The 25,817-nt window shown below is 41.9% G+C and overlaps 1 protein-coding gene across 14 annotated transcripts in view; it reads left to right on the top strand.

Annotated features, from left to right (window-relative positions):
* LOC105391413 (collagen alpha chain CG42342) overlaps positions 1-25,817 on the top strand; it is a 223,223-nt gene that overhangs the window by 176,731 nt on the left and 20,675 nt on the right. For 13 of the 14 annotated variants that reach the window (XM_038119770.2, XM_048621672.1, XM_048621671.1 and 10 more), the window contains exons 2-3: positions 24,142-24,212; positions 24,609-24,644. In XM_038119770.2, the coding sequence (XP_037975698.2) occupies positions 24,142-24,212; positions 24,609-24,644 (107 nt within the window). The remainder of the gene's footprint in view (positions 1-24,141; positions 24,213-24,608; positions 24,645-25,817) is intronic. The other variant, XM_038119768.2, reaches the window with a different exon arrangement.

Here is a 25,817-nt window from a genome sequence, read left to right as displayed (position 1 = left end):
ATGTGCAGCGAGCGCAGGCCGCCGCTGACATTCCTCGCATTGCCGCGGCCGCGCCGGCCACTGTGTCGCTGCATACCTATTATGTACAGTATTATATTAACAAATACCTAACAGTAGTATTTATATACACCCGATTATACCTGCTACCTATACATTAAATTAACTCGTCTTTAACAATTTTCAAGATTCATTTAAGTATATTTTCATCAACTTAATTATAAATGTTTTCTTTTTTTCAGGTAAGCATCGAAATCTGGTTCACTCATTGGCATCTCTAGAGGTATACAACTTAGAACTCATATGATAATTCATGTGTCCATGGTGAGTACATAATACTTTAACTGATTAATATAACTACCGTCTTGAGATAGCCGAGAAAGACAGAGGACATAGCATAATATAGGAAGTTTGTAGAGATATGATGTGAACCTGTGAGTTCGGTAGCCGCGGGCTGCTCTGGCCGGGATGAGTTGAACCAACTCACTGCTCAATGCAGAGAATATTCTGTACCACGACGACGCAGGGAAAATAATGAACGAACCCCTTGTCAATCAAACAATATTATTACTACCACCACAGTAAATATTTATAGAGGACCTTATAAAAGATAAACTGTATCTTCATGACATGACTGAAATATTCAAAATATTAGTATAACGTCCTTGACCGCTTATTTATCTGACCTTTGTCTAGAGTCTAGACTTACATACAAGCGCTTTCTGCTAGAATTTCACTTTCGATCGCTTTTGAGAAGTTTACCCTGGCTGAATAGTTCCCGGCTGCTCACTCGCGCCCCGCGGCGGCACCGGGGCTGCAGTTGTATCCATGTGCAGATGTGTAGTGATTGTATAGATGTGTAGTGTGTAGGTAGATGTGTCGATGTGCACGTACGTCGCAGTAGGACCAAGTTCCGGGTCCGGTGGCGGCGGTAGCAGATTATCGGTTGTTTTTGTTGTGCGGTTTCTCTCGGAGTTTTTTCCGATATCACCGTGACAGTGCCTCTCGCTGTAAACTTTTATCGTCGATTCGGGATTTTAGTTTTTCGTAAAAAGCCTAGATTTGCACATTTTACGGTGTCACATGAAAGTATCGGTGGCTCTGCGGAACGTGGTAGAATGACCGAGTTTTTATTGAATTTGCGAATGTCGGGTTTTTTTGTCAGTGACATTTTCCGTCGTTTTGCGACGGAAGTGAGCGTGCACGGTCAGCCATTGTGTTTTTTAGGGTTCCGTAGCCAAAATGGCAAAAACGGAACCCTTATAGTTTCGTCATGTCCGTCTGTCCGTCTGTCCGTCTGTCCGTCTGTCCGTCTGTCACAGCCGATTTACTCGGAAACTATAAGTACTACAGTGATGAAATTTGATGGGAATATGTGTTGTATGAACCGCTACAAAAATATGACACTAAATAGTAAAAAAAAGAATTGGGGGTGGGGCAACCCATACATGTAACTGAGGGATGAAATTTTTTATTTCGATGTACATACCCGTGTGGGGTATCAATGGAAAGGTCTTTTAAAATGATATAAAGTTTTTTAAAAAACATTTTTCTTAAAGTGAACGGTTTTTGAGATATCAGCTCTCAAAGTCGTAAAAAGTATGTCCCCCCCCCTCTATTTTTATAACTACGGGGTATAAAATTCTAAAAAAAATAGAGGTGATGCATGCTAATTAACTCTTTCAACGATTTTTGGTTTGATCAAAGTATCTCTTATAGTTTTTGAGATAGGTTGATTTAACTGTAATTTTGCTGCTACGGAACCCTTTGTGCGCGAGCCCGACTCGCACTTGGCCGGTTTTTTTTATTCGGGTTTTTTCACGCATAAAATATTTAGTTCTGAACTTTTGCGCCGGTTTTATTTCCTAACTTTATTGAATTTATCACGCAAACTGGGCCGGGATTAAACCATTAATTGTGGAGTTTATTTCGCATGCGATAGGTGCAGCGGGCGTTGCATCGGTTATTCGCTAACTGCACGATAAAGAACAGATCTGTGCTGCCCCCCGCAGCGCCCCCGCCCCCCGTCCCCCGCGCCCCCCGCGGTGGCCCTACATACTACTGCAGCCCGCTGTCTCCGCTACTCCAATATTTGCATAATGTCGATAAAGTGTTCGATGGTTGTCAACATTGTGGACATGAGAGAGCTAGTCTTGTTCTTGTTTCTAATTGCTTCGATATGCGAGCAATAAACTGCTCTGATAGCCCAGCGTGATCCGCCACATGCTGCTTAGTTTATCTGTAGGTACCACTCCACTTCTTGTTAGGTACATTTTCCACATAAATTGAGGCACTCAATCTTTAAGTGTGTCTCAACTGTACAATAAACAAGGTGGTTTTTCCTGACTAAAGAGTCAAGTACCAACCGGACGTCCTAATATTATATTAACCGATACTTCAAGAGCCGTCACACGACTATCCTGTCCGTAACGGCCTACACCCCCCGCAGCGCCGGGCGGCCCGTGTAGCCGCGATATCTCGCAGCCACAGGTCAACTCAACTACACTAATTTATGAACAAATAAATGCGGTGTTATTTGCTATCGGAGCATGTTTTCGCGGTGATAACTCCTCCAGTCATCGTAAGCAATAGTAACCATGTTGTACGCGTTGGCGGCGATGTTTACTGCGCGGACTGTCGCTGTCATTACGAGATAGTTTGTAGTTAGGTCGCTCGTAAATGTGCGCCATTGTAGCCTGGTGCAGGCCGCGCGATGGAGATATTTGACAGACGAGGCTGAACTTGACGTAACCGAAGGGGATACAGAATTATCTTCAGCAGACCCTTAATTCCAGAAAGTTATGATTATTTTTTAGCTAATAAGATAGTGATAAAAATGATTGTATTCCTTTATAAGTGCTCCTTACTTAAAAAATACACATAAACATGTAAATCTCACGTCACCCTGACTAAGACCTGCTGCTATTTCTAACCAACCCTACTTTCAGGTCCTAGCGGGTAGCGGGTGTGCGATGCGGGGCGGGGGAGGACTGGCCTAGTCAGTTAATGCTTCCAGTCCAGAACATCCGTCTTATGTCTGCAGTCCTGGTCACCGAGGCACTGCTCCAGTTACTAGTGGTGGCTCGGACCTGAATTACTGACCATCTTACCCACGTGACATTCCTTACCAATCATATTTATTGCGTTACTCAAAATAAATTGTTTTGTTTTTAGGTCCGTGCCCCTCGTCTGTTCTTGTCACAATGGCGGACCCGAAAACTTCTCATAAATATAGCTGTCGTCATAAATCGGGTAAAAGGAATTGCTGATTTATTGAATTGTCGAATGAAAGGGTTCTATAAATATGGTTCTAAAGTTTTTATTTCCATTTTCAATATTGGATGTTACATTTCCGTGCAATTAACTCGTAAATAAAGCGTGTCGGGCCTGGGCCGTCCATCTTGGAATTAGCATCTCTAATCTGCGTGATCCCGCGTGACGTACGACCGGAAATGCGCTATTTATTTAAACGACCGTATTCTTCACTTCCGCCTTATTTGTCATCTTTCAGAAAGCTGGCGTGTGACCGCGTGTGTCGCAGCTTTTAGGGGATTTCTCTATATTTTTTTGTTATAGGTACTTTATTTATGGCATACTGTTAACCCTTACCCTCTGATAACAATATTTTTAAATACAAGTAGAATACACAATTTTACTCGTATGATGAAGTAAATAACATACCGTGTAGTATAACTTTACTTAAATTGATTCCATTAGTCCTCAGTAGCCCTCACTTATCATTTTTAAATGTGGACAAACACTTTTTGTTCTTTTTGTCAATCAATTACAAATGAGTGATAGTGATTAGTCAGTATACTTCCGTCCATCTGTCAGTGGCTGCCACGCCGCCGCCGCCGCCGCCGCCGCGCCGCGCTGACTCCTGGGAGGCGTCGAGGCATGAAGAGACATAGTGAGACATGGACTTACACTATAAATAATATGTACTCGCTCTGCTCCGTCACATCATAACAAGACCCACATGTGCGACTCAGACTCCGAGCTACTGATTTATGCTTATGACACTTTTATTAATTGCATACTCGATTAGAAGTAGAATCATTCTCATATACATATATGTTCCGCTGTGTTTATGATAGGAGCACATGGAATTAATTTATCAATTCCATACATGATGTGATTCTATTACAAAAACGTGTGCGTTCTATAGTTATATATTATTGTAATGGGTTACTTTGCATCTCTAGTGAATAATAGACATCATGTACCTCCATCGGAATGTAATAGCTTATCTGTATCAGAGGACGCATATAAAATAGTCTCCGTCGTAAATTCATTATCATCGTTACGGTACAAGCGCAGCAACATTAGTTACATGCAAGTCATAAATTCCGGCATCCTTTACAATGTATCTGTAATCTCAGTGCGGCCAACGAGACAATCGGTCACCGAGGCCGCTACATCGACGTCTATAAACTTAAACCAGATCTCGATTGCTCGCTTCCTTCCCATTGTGCGTTGGAAGGATAAGCTTGAAAGTGGCAATGGACAGCGTGTGCTGATATGAAGACGGTGTCTATTCTCCGTGGTGTGCGGTGGAAAGCGAGGCTGATCACATCAGTCTTGATAACAATATCAATCGGCCGGGGCTCGGGGCGCAGTCCGCTATCTCTCGTGTTCATCTCGGGACGGTCCCGCGTCAGTCCGCAGAGGAAAAAGGATTGTTATCCGATCCTCATTTAGATCATGTCCTTTTGACGGAAATATTCCGGGAAGGAACGGCCATAAGATTATCTGATATGGTGATATTCTAATTTTCCTGAAACGTTTCTTACTTTTGTAATATTTTTAGCAGGAAGTTTTTATAGGCGGTGTTTTTGCGGAGGTAAAACGCTGAAAGGTGAAGAAAAATGATATCTCGATGACGCAGCAACGTTACGGATTACCTCGGAATAAAATTAGAGGAAAATTTAAAAAAAGTCGAGCCGCGTTTTGCTCTAAATTTCAGCCGCTTTCAGTGAGAACTTAGAAATAACTTGCGTAGGTACTTCAACCCCCGGCTATGACTTGAGTGAAACGAAGTTCATTAGTGGAAGTGGCGCGAAGAGTGCCGCCGCCGCCGCACACCTGAGAGGGGCTCCACTACGCGTTTTTGTATGAATTTTGTGTATTTATTTAATACGTGGCAACCCGTATAGTACTCATAGGTACTGTACAGACGGCAAAATGTATATACTTACTCGTCTCAGAAGGCGGTTAGTACCCATACATCATAATTATAACATTTTATTGAAACCGTTATCTACATGAATACCTAATTAACTACTAGTTTGCACTAACACATCCCGTTCACATGAACTAACCGAGAAAACTATCTGAAATCTAGACAGCCACTAACATAACAGACGATTGTGATCACAAACTGCACTAAAATATTAGCATGCTAATTACCATACGAGCTATGCACTTCCATATTTCGCGCTTGTCGTGGCACAGTTCTCGCCCTTAGTGCTCGGTGTTAGGGGTGATAGTTGCATGGACTCGGCGGGGCGGTATGATCCCTCGGTTTAACATAACAAGCCTCCTCCACGTCTGTCCCGAGCCCCGGCAGCAGATACCCGGAGTTATATCTTACGAGCTCCGAGCAGAGAGCAGGGAGCGGGGAACAGGCTGCTACGAACATGTAAGTGGATCTGGGCCGTATCATGTACTTACTGTATGTATAGTCTGGGGCAAGGCTAACTGACACCTTTAAAAGCGATAATGTGGGGACATTTCACACACGACCATCCGACCCCAAACTAGGCACTAGCAGAGCCTCAAACGGAGTCGGGCAGCTGATATAATTAATTATCTACGTACATAGGGATAGCATATCCCTGTATAAAAAAGTATATAATAGAGATTAGTCGCACACAAGTGACAACAATAACAGGTTGTCATGGGAATTGGTTCCATCATTCGGGACTCATTCAGCCGTCAAATGATACCAGCCCATTGTCGCCGCGCGGCTGATCGGCCGATACGAGCTTGAGATACGCGGAGCATCCGATGTACTGCGATATCGAGGCTCTTACACTCTTCTATTCTCTATGTATAATTTAATATATGTAGTAGATTAGGTAGAATAGTTTTGATTACAAAACATTAAGCTAGATATGCTACGAAGGCGGACTTTTTGCCAAAAGGCAATTTATTCCAGCCAACCCTTGATTGACATTAACGTTGACAATAAACACTTACTTAATAGGTATGCTACATGTAATATAAATAAACTTGTTCAAAATAAATAACTAATGTCCTGCCGACACTCAATTATAACTGTAACTGATTATGATTAGCGGAGTGACGCGACAGATCATCGGCGTATCATCATCATCACACAGTTTATTCAATGTCATTGTCAGTGGTCTATGTTGAACGTATTGTATAATGAATGACACGACTGTAATGTAATGCTAATGACGGGGGCGGATCATTCACACAGCAGACCCAGTGATCGAGTGTGACGGTCACTGACATTGGAATGTTTCATATCAAGTAACTGTTTTTTAAGTTATCTGATAAGTAGTTAGTACACAAATGCATTAATTTGTTATTGTGATAACGTAATAAATTTTATTCTGTTGGCAGATACTCGTACTTACATACATAATTATTTCATATTTTCTATGAAATAAATACTCTCATCTAAATGTTTATTTTTATTTCGTTTGTCTCCAAACAAGCTTACTGACATCGTTAAACAAACATCAATAAAATATTGTCGATCGCATAATCTATTATTAAAAACACGTTCCAAATACACCCACGCCTGTCGTCTCAAAGTAATACTGTATTTCATAATTTCATTACTCTATTTTTTTGTCAAAGCCAAAGGTTTTTATTCATTGTTTTTTATATTGTTTCTTTTAATTATAATATTATCAGTAAATTTTATTCAGTAGAACTTATTTATAATCATAGATAGCCAATGATATCGATTCTGAAGGCGGAAATTTTAAATTTAGAGACGTCAAAACCTTAATTTCTTTGTTTAAAATTCGACTCTATGATTGTTTCCGTAAATGTCATTTAATGCTAGCATTTTTTTTAGTTTGACAGCGTTAAAATTAGAATTTCTGCCTTCAGAATCAACATCAATATATTTATACTTTTGTTGCATAATTATAGATAATATTATATCAATGTAAAGTACCTAAATTCTGGCATTTCTAATTCTAAGTGGACCTTAAACACACATTTTAAAATAACTAAGTAGCCTCTACAGCTATAAATCAAAATTATCGAGGCAATCAATCAATTTTGCAACCCGCAGGTAGCGATCCGGCCGCGACCGCTGGATAAAAGGCCTCTTATGTTCAGTTGTTGAGGACTCGAATAAGTGGCCAGTGTGGCGAGTTCCATCTTTTACAACTAGCCCTGTCGCTGTCGAGTGAGCTGTACTCGTAGCTGTAGACGAGTGGCACCTACACCTATGAATACTTAAAATATACCTAACTAAATATTTATTTAATTAAATATTTACGTACCAATAAAAATAGGTATGTATATGATGTCGGCAGAGTATTTCTCTTAATCCCGGTTCATTTTGATACCCATTACTGTATGACGTAAATTGAAGTATAAGCCGATACACCGACATTCAGAGCTCTAATTGCTCCTGGCGATATCTTGAGATAATATCCAGTAGTATGTAGCATCCCACACGCAGGTCCCCAGCACTTACTTGCAGTTTAAATGTGTCACTTATCTGTTAATCAGTGAGACGTGTAATATAGTGCTCCGAATGTGTCTCCATGTTCATCCGTCGATGCTATCCGCGTGTCGCTACAGTGTAGGCACATACATACTATACATAGTACATCTCCGCAGTCTTCAGGCATGCGGGCCATTAGGACTTGTGTTTGAATTCCACTGAAGATTCGGGTCGCGATATAACACTGTTTGATATCGCGAACTGAATGAGCTCGTCAGAAAATTCGGAAACTTTTCCAAAAAAATTAACATTATTTAACTTTTCTGTCATCCGTGTCAATAGATCGTTAGCGCACAAAAGTCTGATTTCGTAAATATTGAAGAAATGAGAAACGAAATAACAAAAATATTCTCTGAAACGAGTTGTCTAAATGGAAATTGTATTCGCATTAGCAGCAATAAAAAGGCCATTCATCACGTCATCTGATAAACAAAATGCCATTCAACAAAGTGTAAACTCAATAGACATTCATTCGACAGAAACTCCGCCCGGCGATTACGAAAATGAATCGACAGAATTTAGGATAAACGAGTTATGGAGAAGTGCTTTGTCAAAAACGAAACAGCGAGCAACAGGAGGGGGCATGGGGGAGGATAGGTACCTCTCTGCGTGTGTGCAGGTGTGTGCGTGTGTGTGTGTGTGTGTGTTTATGTGCATGTATGTGTGTGTGTGTGTGTGCAGGTGTCAGCGCGGACGAGCCTCGTTCAGCCGACACGCGACACGCGCAGGAAAAAACAAAAGCAAAACAAATCTGTCACACGGCGTCATTGCGGCTCCCGACTCGCGCTACAAGTCATTTACATAAACCCACTGCGATATCGCCATTTCTTGCAGCATTTTAATAAGAGAACAAACTGAAGACAAATGTTTAGTTTGTAGAGCCGGCAGATTACTGGTATCAGACGTAGGTACAATGAGCTGCAATCACCGGTGATGGATGCAGCGGGCGGCGGCGGCGGCGGCTGCCTCGCAGCGACGATCACTACATTTATTTAGATTTAAACTCACTTTTCCGTGAAATAACTATAGCTTCCATAACAATGCCGGCAGCTAGGAAATTCTTTAGTAACGACGTGTATAAGAGATTGCATCTATAGATAGAATCCTGTTTAAGATATACGTAAGTAACTGAGTCTTATATGCAACGCAAACGCTAAGATGGTGTTTGGATTTAGCATAAAGCCTGAAAGGAGCGGCCGTGACTATCAATATTATTCGTATTCCCAACCCAATACCCTGATCCACAGCCGTGGCCTCTGTCGGTCGCATGTCTGGCCTCCTCACTACACACAGGAATCAAGGCGCACGTCACTTGTCATTCCCCGGCACAGAGTGATGGATGCTCGCTCCGTATGTGACGTCACTGTGTGTGTGTGTGTGTGTGTGTGTGTGTGTGTGTGTGTGACGGGAGCACCACAGATAATGCCTGGATAATCCCGTAAATAATAGACCAGTCATCGCTCATTTCACGCGAGTAGCTTTAACCTAATTTCGCGAATAGCTTTTGTTTATGTTCTCCAGACCGGTTCGTACCCATATCTAGCTACTCGTATGATATAGATACTATGTTTAACATGTCAAGCTCCTAGATAATATATTTGCCTACTAAAGAGCATGTAAACCAGTGGAGGGGATGGGAAAGTTGGGGAAAAAGCAAGTGTTAAATATAATGGAGTCTGCGAGTCACACGCGCCTGACGCTCAACTTTAAAACGAGATAATTTTCTTACAAATGTGCTGAATGCAACTTTAGTTTTAGTTTGAAGCTATTTCGCTGACTGCGCCGTGTTAAATGCTGTCAGTAACTCTGTTCAGTTTATACGAGACTTTTAATACTTACTACATTGTGACGAATACACACAAAGCTACATCCCCAACAACTTTTGTAAACTAACGTCAAAAGTAAAATAAGTCCAGGCAGTAGCAGTGAGCTGCGATGATCTGATCATAATCGCCTGGCTTCGAGATGCAGCCGCGGGGAGGGTTTACGGTCCAATTAGACCTCGGCCGGCGTCGACCGAGCGTCGTCCGAGCGTCGTCCGTCACTGGCTTAATTGACGTCACTCAGACGACTCCACTCCGAGAACCATTCATGACTTCGATTCGGACATCGAGCAAGTTAGCTGAAAACGTACCTTCGAATAGGCAGATGTACTAGTATGGGTCGACCTGGTCGCAGCACGCTATCTAGACATCCATCAACAGGTATTTTCCTGTTTTTTAGCTTTCAGCTTTTAATGTAAATGTAAACTAGTTCTTTCAAATATCTTCTTAAAAAATACCTTTTATCCCTTCAAAAACTTTGTAATACGTCACATTCCGCAACATATGCCAAGTCATATTTATTATTTTAAATTTGCTTGTACCCCGTCTAAAACTGTCGTTTAATAATTAGTAAACTGTATGTCTATTTATTTTTATATTGTTGTTATGCATTACTATTCTTTTGGTATGTTACTTAACTGTGTGTGTTTGCCTAGTTGTGTTAAGCCATCCTGTTTATTCTAAAATATAAATTAAGTATTATAATATTTTTTACACTGCACCGAGCACGACTCGCGGCCACCTGATGAAAATCAGCGTCACAGGCTTCTGTGACATTATGCTGAGACGGTGACCATTTTGTTTGAGACACTTTGTAACCTAGTGTATTTTTTTTTAATTTGTTTTATTTATATGTTTTGTGTCTTGGACGAAATAAATGCCTTTTTCTTTCTTTCTTTCAAACTAATGTAATAAATACATAATCATTATTGTCATCAAATCATACATAGGAAATTTTTTCACAACTGGTTGTATTCAATAGTCATAAATGATTGATAAATGATGAGAAAATTTTGACTGCTTAGTAATGAATGGCTTTGTATTCGTAGACGTCTCAAGGATTACCATTTTTAATGGGTTTGCCTCCGGCTGTCGCGTGAATGAATGAACTCCATCTCTTAGCGTAATCCGGCAGAGGGCCGCGCGCGAGTCACGCATCGATCACTCGGCGGCGGCGGCGGCGGAGCCAACGCTTTTTGTGTGACCTGACACATACACGTGATACACTGATACACGACTCAACAACGCGGCTACTACTACTCCGATCAAGGGCGAAAACAAAAACTCTACACACAATGTTGACACAGCATAAAATACTGCCGTCGTCGCTATGAGCAAATAGAATCTCTGACACATAGAGATTAAAAGGAGCGAGGCTGTCCGCGCCGGCAGGGTTGTCGCGCGCTGCTTTATATTGATACAGTGCAGTTTAATATGCTAAGCCCCGTCGGCGGCGGCGGCGGTGGAGGCGGAGGCGGCGGCGGCGGCGGCGGCGGCGGCGGAGGTCCATTATCCAGCCTCGGGAAGGTCCTCGTGCTGGACCTTTTTCATCTCTCTATTATCCCTTCTGACAGCAGCGAATAAAGAATACACAACATGCAACTTTGGGGCGGGAATATTTCTTGCGAAATTGATGGCGGCGACGGGAAGGATGTTGTTAGGGAGTCGGAGTTGCCTACACTGTAACGTGAAAAATCTTGCTCTAGAATATTTTACGTAGAACCTTGTTATTTTTATAGACGTGTAATAAAAGTGAAGGAAATACCTCTTTCACACCGTTTAAAGAGAAATGTTCATTTAAACCTAATGGTCAAGATTTTATTGTATTCGAAAGTTTATTGTCTGGGAGCAATTTGAGGAACGTGGGGAGTTTTGAGTTTACAGTCTCTCATTAGAGGTGCGGGCGCGGAGACGGACGACTCGTAAATTAATAAAATTTGTGTGACGGCGGCGGCGGCGGCGGCGGCGGCACAGCGCAGCACGGCGGAGGCACCGTGCTGTACTAAACTGAAATTCGCTTTGACAGTGAGATTTTTTCTAAGCTTTTTGAAATAGGACGCATGACAATATCAACGCCTCGTGCTATTTACATGCACACAATTATAGTACTCAATATTTGGGTTGTTACGTCTGTCTCAGTATGGAGCCACCAAAAGAACGTCCACTATTGGCTCTAAGGCAAAAAGTGGTTCTGAAACCACTTTTTGCCTTCGCCTTTGACAGGTCAACCTGTAACTGTATACAAGTTCGTACAGTTTGTCCACTCCACAGTAGCGCTGTGTCCTGTAACAAGCGTCACCAGCTCACAACGAGCTTCTTTCATTAGCTTTTATTAACTCCGCGGACGTTAACGTTTTATAGACTCCGGCGGTGGCGGTGGCGGTGGCGGCCACATTGTCCGCTTCATTGTTCCTTCTAGTTATACTACAGATTTACTGAAGAAAAGTTGTAAGGATACTTGTAATTATGTAAAATATTGTACATACCTATATAACATCCTATCTGATACTGCCATACTTACACCAAACATGTATCCCCCCACGAGCTGATAGTTAATACTATTACCTACATAGGCATGGATACCTACATATTTTATGGAGCCAGTTGCGTCACAAAAGTTTTGTCTATAATTTTGTTTACCAAATTGAATAATGCTGACGTAATTGGATATAAACGAGGATCCCCTAGATGTGATATTCGATTTGCCTCAACTACACTACGGGATCACCCTGTAGCTACAAGCCCCCTGTAGCTACACACAGACTCACGAATATCAACAGCGACGAGAAATTTCACTTTCACTCGACAGACTCCCAAACTCCCGCTAAGACGTTGTCTCAAACTTATTTCACTTAAGTGCTTTATCTGTTGCACCGCACGCCGGCTCATTTTTGCATTAATCCTGCTACTTGGGAAGTTTGCGCAGTAATTTATGGAGTAGCCGAGAGTTACAGAGCGAGCGCGGAGTGACGTGGAGTGAGCGACGAGTGACGTCACGGCGAGTGTGACGTCACGAGTGTCACTCCGTCACGCGGGGACTGTCGCGGGACCCACGCGGATAAAAACTGAAAGAACAAGCCAATTTACACCCACACTTGAACTCCAGCTCCTGGTAATAAGGTCAAGTTTCCCTCTCTCGTCTGGCTCGTTGAGGGGCTGTCAGCTGCTGTCACTCGGTCGCGGCTGAGTTTATTCCGTCGCTTTGATTTGTGAATCTGACACGACAGGATACATCTCTGCACATTTGTAGCTACTCTTGAGCTGAAGTTTTTTTTAAGTGACTTGCTCGTTTAATTACCCTACTCTACCTTACTCTTTCATACTCGTAACAATAGACTTTTAGACTGATTCACTTCCTTCGATATTTCCTTGCAGAGGATATTACTATAAAAGTCGTAAATGCTTCCTTATTACGATTTTCCCACGGATTTCTCATTTTGCAACGTAAACCCTATGGGGAAATGTGAAATTGTCTTTGCGTTTCCGAACAAGGAAACACTTAAGAGTCCGTTCCATCGCCTGTCACAATTAATTAGAAGTGCAGCGATCCGTGCGCCCGCCCCGCCGCTCCGCCCCGCACCGCTCCGCTCCGCTCACTCGGCATTATACGCAATGAGCTCGAGCTCCTTACAATTGCAGCTGAAACTTGTTAATTTCCTCTGCGGAGGTTTTATTCAGCTCGTGGAGGGAAGTTGCCGGCGTGAGGCGAGTGAGTCGCACAATGGAGCGGCGTGACGCATTCTTCACCACGTTATAAATTAAAACTTATAAATTGATAAGTGATTTATCCTGTTAAGGAGGTATTCTTTGACAGTATGTTTAACATGAATTTAACTACTAACTAACGTAAAACTAACAAAAGATGATCAAAAATGCCTGTCATATGAGAGAGAGAGAGAGAGAGAGGGAGAGAGTACACAGGCCAATAAATATACATGTACATAAGTAGCTAGATCGATTATTGTAAATAAATTTCCGCAATGAACAAAACAATGGGCACCACAAGCTGAAGAGCACTGTTATTTCAAAGTTACAAAGTTCCGAGTCAAGTCATCCATTAAAGCCCCATAAATCATAAGGGAAAGGTCGGACCGGCACAGAAAGCTTTTGTTTTAAATTGAAACGAACAAATTCGAAAATAACATACAATTAAAATTCTCCCTCATATTGTTTCCGGCGTCAGCAACCAATCAGCGAGCGGGAGGGGGCGATACTTGTAGAAATAATCTTGCGTACTTAACGTCTTTTTACTTTTTAGATGACATTTTAAATTGTGATCACTTTCGCAAAACTTCGAGTAACCCAATTAAAATTCTATTTAGCCAGGGGATATTTTTTTCTAATTACTTTTGGTGTTTTGGATGACAGTCGAAGCTACTACCAAACCGATTTGGTCTGATGAAGGGGAGGGAGGTCTATTACAAGCTACTGTGCTTAGTATAGTGGCTTTTTATGATACATTTACATTCTTTTAATAGCTATGGAATATTGCTTCATGTGGTCTAAGTATTGGATCTCCGTGCTGATGATGTACCTCGCTATGTACGCGACACACTCTCTGGTGTGAGATGACCGCGACTACACAATAAACTCTCGCGCCCGGACCTCGGTGATTCTAATCGTTACAACAATAAATCATGATAAAATAACTGAGAGCGTTGTCGTAAATCAGTTGGTGTTTATTAAGACGTTTAGCGCTATCGCGTGATCGTGGGAGCAGCGGCGGCGGGGGCGACGGCGGGGGCGGGGCGGGGGGCGCGGGGAATAGCGGCTTCCGCTGCATGTGTGACAACCCTACCGCGGGCGACACACGCTCAATGCAGGCCTATTGGCTCTATTCATAAGGGTATAAAGTGGAATCTTGTAAGCTCTAACTACAGTATGTAAGCGGTTTGATTATTCCTTAGATAGAAAAATGATAGGTTTCCTCAAGCAGTTATTATATCCTTCCGGCGAAGTGTTAGTGGAGGAGCTCCGCACCTCGCCATCTGCAGGGATATAATCAAGACGTGTAATTTGATAAAAAGTGAAGCGATACAAAAACGTAAATTGTATACAATTAGGTAGGGGAGCAAATTGCTGTTGAATTGGGGGCTCTAGTATAAATCGTCCCGAATTTTATGGAGTTAATAAAGTGATGGTAATTATTGTTTGATAGTGTCGGAGCGGGCGGGTTGTGTCGGGCGACGAGCGGGGACTTCCGACATTAGAGACGTAATCGTATGTCTCGTCACTCGGCGCTAGTCATTCAGATGTGAAGACAAGTATTCCGTATTCCACGCCGCGGTGTTGGTATCGGCAATATGAGACCTGCATAGGCTAGTCATTATCGTGAGAGGTTGCCCTCACGACGCGGCACCGCACTATAACAGGCATTATGCAATTGAAGACAGCACGGCGGAAACTTTCAACAACTGTTGTTTTGTTTAATATGCATAATGCTGAGCTGCCAGCTTTTCACGACTTCCAATAATAACGGTGTATTATTGCAGTCGCCGAGTGCGGCATTGTTCCGGCGGGAAGCGATGCTATTTGCATCAAAACAAACTTCCAGATACGAAAACAAAAAGTGTGCAAGTCTCTTGAAGCTAGGAGCGGGGGCGGGGCGCGGGGTGCGGGGTGCGCGGGGCGCGGGGCGCAGGGCGCGGGGCGCGCGGGGCGAGAGGCGCATTATGCAAACCGCCGGCGGTCGCAGACGGACGACGCTAAACACAATATTGTCATTACGCATCCTCGGGGGGAGCGAAAGAACGAGATTACTTGCTGAAGTTTGGTGAAAAATGGTGCTTACACAGGACTAACTCAATTTATGCGCAATCCCTCGCGGGCGAACACTCTACAGACTCTTTCGTGGACCCTCAATATTATTTTAATGGAAACAACATTGTAAATATCTTTTATATGCGTAATGGTGGGAAGAATGAAGCAGAATAGCAGTTAGGTTTACCGGTTTGTTTTTTTAAACCTAACAAAAAATATAAACAGGTAGAAAAAATAGGGTCAATCACGAATATACCGGCTAGGCTCCAGGCTCGCGAGCGTGGAATAAACTCGATTATCAAAATTCAGACGAGGGCGGTAAAAGCCCAACAACCAGCCGCGTCTGCCACCTCTGTTTATGATCCCCGCGCTGCTGAAGCCATTAACGCAGCTTAAACATCAAGCGAGAGGATTACATAAACCCTCGAAGGCACTAAACATTTCGCATAATCTCCGTTATTATTATTAAGAAAGTCACTTCTCGTCACTCTGTCTTCTGTGTGTTTCTGGTAATTCATAATTCACGTTTAATTTGATTGTATTTGCACAAGTAGATACTGGAATGGGACGACGGATGTATTATTTAAATGCAATTATCAGAGGAAGTGTTTACGTCTCCCCGTATTATGGCCCGTCTCGCATTGAAATAAAATAAAATCATCCCTTAAAATGTTTCACTTTGATCTTCATTTCATTTCATTTCATTTCGAGTTCAATGTTGAGTTTTTTTAAAGGAGCGTGACAAGCGGGCTGCGGCCTCTCAGATGGAATAACAAATGAATCTAATAAAGAAATTCGCGAATTAGGATTTTTAGAATATCGCGAGGCATCTCCTATCGGGACGTGTATCGGACATTCCGATATTTAATTAAAGCGTAGTTGTCGGCTGGGGGGCGCCGGGGGCACCGGGGGGCGCGGGGGGCACGGGACGAAATGCAATTAAATTTTATTGGAGCCAATCCGGATCGGGCCCAAATTAAGGGAAACAGAAAAAGCCATTTGTTTTTCCACTTCGGAAACTACAGGCGGCTTATTAGACGGAACGCATTCCTACATAAATCAGCATTGTTTAGTTAGAAGGAGCTATTTCATTAACACAATGTTTATCCACCAACAAACAGCAATTGTTTCCTATTTTAAGAAATAAATAGTAGATTTGTTGAATGTGTGCAAGTATAAATTCATGGTGATTATGTCCCCCCCCCGTACTTCTTCCCCCTCCCCGCTAACCCCTCAAGGTCCTGCAGCGGCGGCACTTCCTGGGCTCGTCTTAAGCAAATGAACGCATTCACGAGGACTCCACATGTCTCGATGTGTTCCCATTTGCGCTTGTAGCGCACATAACTATGTAGATAATACATTTAGATATATTTTTAAACAAACTCAAACCCTTAAACAAAAACTATTGTATTGTATTTGCAATTAGTTGGTAATTGTAAAATGCTATAATATACGCATATTTTTCTCCATATGTTATAGATGAAAGTCCTCTAAATAGAGACGATCTGGTGTATCCTCACCAAAAAAACTACTTCCTATAACCGTATATTTTTATAAAAGGTTGCCCCTGCGAGAAGTTTACGTGTATCGTGTGTGTTGCGGAGGGTGTCCCACGCCCGCTGCGCCGGACAAGTTCCGGGAACTTTGAGAAACTGTTTAACTGAACCCTTTTCCCGCGCGGAGGAGAAATAAACAACCAGTGAAGAACTTGCTCCACACCCCCGCCCCGCGCCCCCCGCCCGCGCCGTGATGTAGGGTTATTGATACTCGCAGTAAGGAGATAGTATTAGTGATTCTTCTCGCCTTTCTTAACTCCTAGTCGGAGTCCAATATTTATATTTCCGCGTCGTATTTGTAAAACATACATGCCTTAATTATCTGCATAATATAATTTGATACGCACATGTATAGTTGTAAAGGCAGCTGTACATGGATTCCTTAGAAAGGCATGCTGCAGTATACAGTATTTGCGAAGTACCCCACTCTACAGACCTACAATCCTACATACGTCACTAATCAATCTACTGTAATGTTGTGCAATTTTAGGCTCTAAACAAAATTTTCATCATATTAAAAAAGCTGCTATAATAGAGCAAGAACGAAGATTATAATACGGCGACAATACGGAAACATTGCATTAGTCACCGTGATAAGTGAGCCCATCCTGACTTATGTTCGTGACGCCCGCGGCAATTCGTACTAGATTAACTAAAGATAACTATTAACGAGAGGTTTGCTTCACAGCTACTAAAATAATTGTAAACAATACCTACATATTATACAATAGAACTACCGGGCAATAAAAAAGTTCCACTTACAAAAGTCTAACAGCAAACGGCCCCTATTTTTTCAAAGATTTCATTTAAAGTTGGAATAAAATATTACCGATTTTAGTTGGTGGTGATGAATATCCTGGTGATCTGTTAAATGTACTTCAATGCTGCAGAAAACGGCATTTAGCTAGCCTTTTCCGTTTAGAAGTAATTTTATGCTTTTCTCAGTGAAACCTTTTCATTGCCCGTGAGTGTATTAGAAATGATTTTATGAAAAATCTGTACTTCGTAGCTGTCAGCTACGCGGCTTGCTACGCGCGCTACGAACATGCTACGAGACGCGGCTACGGATTGTCGTAGCGCATTCCTACGAAGATCGTAGCAAAAAGTTTTAAGTTATTAGTTGGTGCTGCTATATTTTATGCTAATATTTGGTTCTCTACTTTGTTTCAGGTAATACTGCTGCAACTTGCCCAGTCCAGGATATTTACATAATTGATAAGTATCTAAATAGTAATTAAGTATTGCATTTTAATCACCTTTATTTCGCTCAACAATCGTACTAAACAATTGAATTAAACTCCGTGGATATTTGCTCACTAAATGCACCGTTATTAATAAAGTAAATATGCTAGCAACATTATGTAAATGAATGTTGTTTTTGTACATACAATTAGGAGCCATGTTTGTAGAAGTGAAAAGCAAACAGATGGTGCTGGCAGTAAAAATAAGCTGTAAGTTTTTACGGACAATTATCCCAATTTAAAGTCTTCATTTGATTTTAATGTTATCGTGATAATAAGCAAGTAATAAAAACCCCTATGCTGATTTATGTTTAAAAATGACGTGATAAAATATGAAACGACAACCAAAATTTTCATTAGTATTTAAATCATTCTAGTTAGCTATTGCTTTATATTTTTAAAGCAATTAACCGTATACCGTAAAGCAATGAAATGACGTCCCAGAGGAATTTTATTTTGTGCAAATTGTCACCGCGCGCATTCCACATTGCATTTACGGATTCACTAATTAGCACAATCATTTACCCGCCGAGAGCCCTCGTGAGCCCTCGTGAGCCCTCGTGAGCCCTCGTGAGCCCTCGTGAGCCCTCGTGAGCCGTGGTGTGACGTCACTCCTGTGCTGTCGCGGTGACGTCACACTCTCCATTGGAGGGCCCACTCGCTACGGCTTGCACAAATTCGACCAATCACCGCCCGAGAGGAGACGCGGCAGCGATGTGAGAGGTCATTAGTCTATTCTTTGAAATGTATTGCCGAAAATCACGGATAATGGTGAAAGCTATAGATAGTTCCTTAAAATACTATGTGGAGATATATTATGTATAGTAGAAATCAATTATTTTCAATTGTCTTTTGGAATTAATTTCAAATTTCTGGGTGTTTTCATTATACCTAAGATACAAATTTAATGTAAACGCTTTTCAAAGTTATAACACGATATAAACTCAATCACTTCTACCAATTTACAGAACCAGAAATAGTTATACTTGTAGAGATTACAAGTCATTTATAAAATAATAATGATTTTCTTTTGTTTGACTATTTTTTTCTGATAATTAGTAAGGGTGTCGGTTACATCACAAACATTAAGCAACTTTTCCTGTTGTGCCCTCCCCGCTAATAAGTAGGTTATCTAGCCGAACAATAAGCTGTGGGAGCGGTGTGGACTGTGGAGGCACAGTGACCCAGTTAGTGCACTATCTGTAGCGGAGATCGCTCGAGACACGAAACGTGAACGAAACTGATAGTACTTATTTAAAAAAAATGTTTTGAAGAAAGTTAATTATTTTTAAAGGTGCAGCTAAACGACAATGAGCTTTAATCCGAACAAATAAAACCATTTGGATGAATATATGATTTATCACATATTTATTAGAAAATCTGATTACGAAAAAGTACCTAGTTAAGGAAATTATTTCTCGCAGTTTTGGATTTATATGGTTACCATACATTAATTATTATTATTTATTTATTACATCCAAACATTCCATATATTCCACATAAAGCAAAGGCTAAGGAGTCCATCATGATTTACTTCAAAACATAAGTATACAGCCATGTATATAGCCTATAGGTATTTAGTTGCCGATTAACGATAGTAAAAAACTGACCTTGATGAATGTTGCGTGTGTAGCGCAGTCCGTGGGGTTGTGGGGTGCGGGGTGCGGGGCAAGGGGGTGCGGGGCGCTAATAGAAACTGAAGTGAAATTACACGCACGCGGCGCCAGATCCTATCATACTCGCTCTACGTTATTTCCATGTAATTTAATCATCAATCAATCAAGACGTTTATTTCATACTTCACGTGTTCCTTAGTATATTGAAATTACCAAACCGTGTGTGGTCAAACTGCTCCGAGCGTGTAAGTGCTGGAACAGTTATAATGTGTGAGTCGCGGCGGCCACCCGCACGGCTAATTACTGCCCGATGAAGCCCAGCCAGCCCCGTATGCAGGCCAATATAGCCTCTAATGCACTTGACATACGAACCAAACTTCCGTGAATTGTTTGACCGATCATCGTGAAGCCTGCACATCATTACAGCGAAATTACTGACGAATATCATAATGACGGCCCAGCCGCCGACAGGTGCCAATTTCTCGCAAGATGGCGCTTTAATCGACGATTTAGCTGAATATAATGGCGGCTCATTTGCACTTTTTGTGAGGAATTATATGCTCGATCAGCGTAGGTACCAGTGGTGTAGACTGGATGTACCCCTCGCTAGTGGTGGCTCGTAACTCGCGGTCGCAGACGGTGGTAAGGACAGTCGGAAGTCCGCCACGGCTCGTCTGCGGAACCCTTCGACAGTAACTCTGCCGCCGCCGTAGCTCGCGTGTCGCGCGGCAGTGACGAGCGTCATATCGATGCCGCGAGGAAGTCACAATGTACACTCTTGTCACAACACAACAGACAGGGAAATCCGCGAGGTGACTCAACCATTTGCATATTTTGATTTCTTTTTTACTATTGATATCTAACACATAGTGTGTGGTGGCTGGGCAGTAATGCCAATGCATGGTGGAGTCTATTCCGGCGCCAGCTGCGATGACACGGCGCGGGCCGAGCCCCCGGAGGCGGCGGTGGATACTCGTAGTGTAGCCCGATTTATGAAGCACCTTACAGTGTCGCACGATGCTACTTGCACTAACGGTTATCGATTTTACGCCACTGCAGCTTGTAGAAATCAGATTCAAACCAAACTTTATAGTTATCTTGAGACCTCGGTCTTTTGTGATTCTGTAATGAATTAGCAAAGCTCTCTTCCTGGAGTGACATATTTCCCAATCCGAAAGCATTTAATTAATCCTAAATCCTCGAGTGTGCAATGAGAGGCGCTCAGTCCAACAGCTTTCAATTACCTAATAAACCTCATTCAGCCCTCGAACCAGCGAGTAATGACGTCATCAATGACTGCGGGGGTTGCGGGGGGGGACAAGGGTCCACTCAATTGCTGGCGATCCTGTTTGTATTGTAATTTACAGCGAGAAGCGAAATATTAAACACCAACCTGCCGCCCGCCGCGGCCGCAGCGCCGGTGAAAACATTTCATATTGTCGTGCTTATGAGAATACCCCATGTATGGAGGTTAAGAGGCATACATAAATGTTCTTCAAGAGATCAAACGTGAAGTGTGCATAAAGGTTAAGCGTTACGCTTTACAGCCCTCTTATTATATTTCCCTTTGTATGTTTCCGTATATTACAATGTGAGTTTCAGAAGAACACTTGGTTTATGCTCTTGATTCTAATACCATGACTCCTCGGGCTCCACAGTACAAGCTCGGGACAGGGTGTCCGGTGGATTTGATTTGATTTGCTCACAAATTGAGTGTCTATACGACAGGGGGCGCGCGGGGCAGGGGTGCTGGCGGGGCGGGGGCGGCAATCAGCCGGCGGACGGAAACCGTTTTCACGCGTCATTGAATCACGCCCGAAATGGAATAACAACATATTTTTATAGCGTCCCGAGTGATCTGCCGTTCACCGTGCCGACTGATAAGGACGGACTGGGGGTTCGCCGTGAGTGCGAGGGGGGCAACGAGTGCGGTGGCTCACATCAAGTACTTTATAGACAATGCGACGTGTAGTTAAACCAGTAATTGACGTTTTGCGTTATTTCAATATTTTTGTAGTGTGAACTTGTAAAGTGGACCGCTCGCCGCTGCGCGGTAGTGATAGCTGCATGGAAGCGGCTGAATGGTCTGAATGTCAGTTTTGATCCAATATCGTAATCTGCGGTCGCCCGCCCGCCGCCGCCGCCGCCGCTGGTGCTTTCATTGCGGGTGTTTGTGGAGCTCTGCGGGTATAAATGTGCGGGTTTCATCCAATGCCGATATTTTCCCATAAATATTAGGTCCTTACATATGAAATTGGCGTTTTGTCGTACTGGCCACTTTGATCTCAAATATTACCTTTATGGTTAGGAATTCCAAATTCAAATTCATACAGCTATTTACTCATAAACAATAAGTCAAGAACTAAAAATAATTGTAATAATGAATATGAAAAACTCTTTCTTCTTTGTAAAATATTACCAGTACATAGCAAAGTAAATTACTGTATAGCTATTGAACAATATTATTGTAATGATTATAAAACACTTGTTGTACAAAATTATTTTTCCCGACAAAAAGGTAAACTTTATCAACCAAAACATAAGAACTACTATGGTCAAAGAATTCGAAAATACTTAGTGCCTAAAATATTAACAGTATACCATTGTTAAAAGAAACCAAAAAGTTAAGTAAATTTGTCATAAAGCAAAAATTAAAAACTATTATGTTGGATTTGTTTAAGAAAGAACTGAATGATGTAGGTATATTATGAATTCGAACTGTTTAGATATAATGTAGTCATTAATATGTTGCATAGCTGAAATTGTCTTAAATAAGTTCTTTTTTTTTTGCACTCCCATACAATTTACTCCCTGTACCTCCTGTAGGTTGACTGGTAGAAAATGCTTTTAGCATTAAGTCCACCTAATTGTACATAATTACTTTTGTATATTGTGCAATGAAGAATAAATAAATAAATAAAAATAGCTTCACTAAATTATATACTTAAGTAACTATATATTATATGTAGTGTCGCGAATTTATCACCATAAAGTCAAGTCACTAACATGGGCAGATATAGCAGGTAATGTAGATATTTAATGTTTATGTTTAAGGGAGCTCTCTCCGCCAACAAACTATGTGTCTATAGTTTGGCGGATTTATATTGTGTAATGTAATATGTATGTATTTGAATCATGCATTTGTGTTTCAAACCCCCTAATTCATTTGTTTTTTCTTCTTTTGTTTTTTTCTTTGTGTCACTCTGTTTACAAAATGGAAAACTTGAAATATCGCGTTATTTACGAGTATGAGTTCCACCGTGACACCAGTGCTGCAGAAACGGCTCGAAGGATTAATGATGTGTATGGTGACGGTGTCGCAAAAGAAAACACAGTGCGTTTTTGGTTCCAACGTTTTCGTTCTGGAAATTTCGACCTGCAGAACAAGCCTCGTGGACGGCCGGAGACCAAAGTTGATAATGAAGAATTGAAGGCTATTGGGGAAGCGGATCCATCGCAAACCACGTCCGAGTTAGCTGCAGGCTCCGGTGTTAGTGATAAACCTATTCTAATCCACTTGAAGCAAATTGGGAAGGTGAAAAAGCTTGAAAGGTGGGTACCGTACCTCATGAATTGAGTGAAGCAAACCGACAAACGCGCGTCGACTGCTGCGTTACGTTACTCAACCGGCACAATAATGAAGGAATTTTAAATCGAATCATTACCTGTGATGAAAAGTGGATCCTCTACGAGTCTACGATAATCGGAAGCGCTCATCGCAATGGCTGAACCCTGGCGAACCAGCCAAATCCTGCCCTAAGCGAAAATTGACTAAAAAAAAGTTGCTTGTAAGTGTTTGGTGGACTAGTGCCGGTGTCGTTCACTACAGCTTTCTTAAATCTGGCCAGACGATTACGGCAGATATCTATTGTCAGCAACTGCAAACCATGATGGAAAAGCTAGCTGCTAAACAACCGAGGCTGGTCAATCGCTCTAGGCCACTGCTGCTTCAGGACAACGCTAGACCACACACTGCACAACAGACGGCTACCAAATTAGAGGAGCTTCAATTAGAATGTCTTAGACATCCACCGTACTCTCCAGACCTTGCTCCAACAGATTACCATTTTTTTCGCAATTTGGATAACTACTTGCAAGGAAAAAATTCAACTCCGATGGGGCAGTCCAAACCGCCTTGAAAGATTTTATTGATTCCCGCCCGAATGGTTTTTTTAGTAAGGGGATCAATGAACTACCTATGAGATGGCAAAAGTGCATACATATAGCAATGGTACATGCTTTGATTAATTTCATATATTTCATTTAAAAAAAAAACGACTTTATGTTCCTCCTATAGAAAACGCCAATTTCATATGTAAGGACCTAATATTTGTAACAAACCTCTGAACTCATATGCTTATATTTTCTAAATGTGTATGTTCCTCTGCCTCTGATAGACTATTGCTTTAAGTGTATTGTTCATTGTTGCAGGTCCGCCGGGGCCGCCGGGCAAGCGCGGGAAGAAGGGCAAGAAGGGGGACTCCGGGGAGCCGGGCCCGCCCGTGAGTACCGGCGACACGGCCCGCCGCCGCGGCGACACGGCACGCGGCACCACGCCGCTTGACCGTATAGACTGTCTGTGCAGGTGTCGCTGCCGGTTGCCGTGGATGGCTAGCTGTTATTGTTACAATACTGTAGTGTAGATTTACTTAAAACCGAGCATTAAGAATAAGAGATGTTCATATAGGTACCAGATCCGAGATATATATAAGTACTTAGTATACTGTGAAAACCAAGATATTATATAACTATATAAACCAAGATATTAGCTAACTAGCTGCCACTTGATTCAATGTAATTTTCCTAAAGTAGATTTAGTTAATGATAGAAACCTCTACGTTGATCCTATTTATTCCTATGTTTATTTTTTTAGTTATTTTAATTTCATTCCTTTCCAGGGATTGACCGGCGCGCCCGGAAAGAATGGATTCCCGGTACTACAGCTTTCATTTATTATTTCTCCCGAACTTTACTCGTTTCGTTTCAATTCCACTTATTATTTTCTTTTGTACAGACCTAATTACCAGTGGCGGCTGGTGCCTCAGATACCCGGTGGTGCACTTTATGGGTTTAGTAATTTTTTGGAGAAAAATAGATTAACTATATTACAATTAGAAGTAAAAAAATTATAAGTATATTTTACCTTATTTACTGACGCGAAATAACTTCTCCGCCGAAACGAAAACAACACACGGAAAGCAAAATAAAGCATTTAGTCTCTCACATCCACATAACCATTTCTTTTTATTGTATAACTTATAAGTTATAAGTTTCATTTTTTGTTTTGCAATAAAGGCCGAGGCGGCCCAGCAGATTTAAAGTCTAGTCTATTTTGCAATGTCCTATTGCTTTTTATGAAGTCAATATTGTATTTTGCACTCATTTTCACTCACACACACAAATACACACTCACGAAATCTCTACTACTTTCTTAGTTAATAAGTAATTAGCAAATTAATTACGTATTCGCGCGCGAAAGGTGAAACTGACTTAATCACTTAACTGACAATAACATGACAAGTGCATCGTTCGTAGGTCACGCCACCGGTCAAGGCCGCCGCCCGCGCCTCCCGAGTCCCGTGGCGTCATTCGTATTATTTCGGCAATTTCCGGTCGCGTGCGGCGCACGAATTTATCCTAGAACTGCATACAGTTTGTACTGAGCATCTTCCGTCTCACGCGCCGGGCGATTTCCATCCTGTTTCATACTACATGTAGGAGCTCGCTCCGTGCGACAATCCGAGCGCACGAGGCCGTTTTTGTTCAAGCGAAAATAAGATCTAATTCTTTCGCAGTAGAAATCAAAATAGGCCAGCTTGATTTAATTTAACTCGTAACGATAATCAGATTTATGTAATTTCTGTTTAGGGTAGGTATTACGGTTGTTATATTGGTATTTTTTGTGAAGTTTTTTTTTTACACGTAGGTACCTAGTATGGTATAGGAAGGTACATATTTAGAAGGTTTTTAAATGGTAGTGCGTTGCACGGGCGCACTTGAGGTGCAGCCGCCACTGCTAATTACCCTACCCTACCTCAAACGAAACTCTTACTTAATCAAACTTCATGACTTTAGCCTACTATTTTATTTTTCTGAAATTTTCCACA

This window comes from Plutella xylostella, chromosome 6, assembly GCF_932276165.1.
Source record: "Plutella xylostella chromosome 6, ilPluXylo3.1, whole genome shotgun sequence".
NCBI lineage: Eukaryota > Metazoa > Arthropoda > Insecta > Lepidoptera > Plutellidae > Plutella > Plutella xylostella.
The sequence above is the reverse complement of the archived record's forward strand: the minus strand, read 5'-3'. Positions and strand labels throughout refer to the sequence as shown.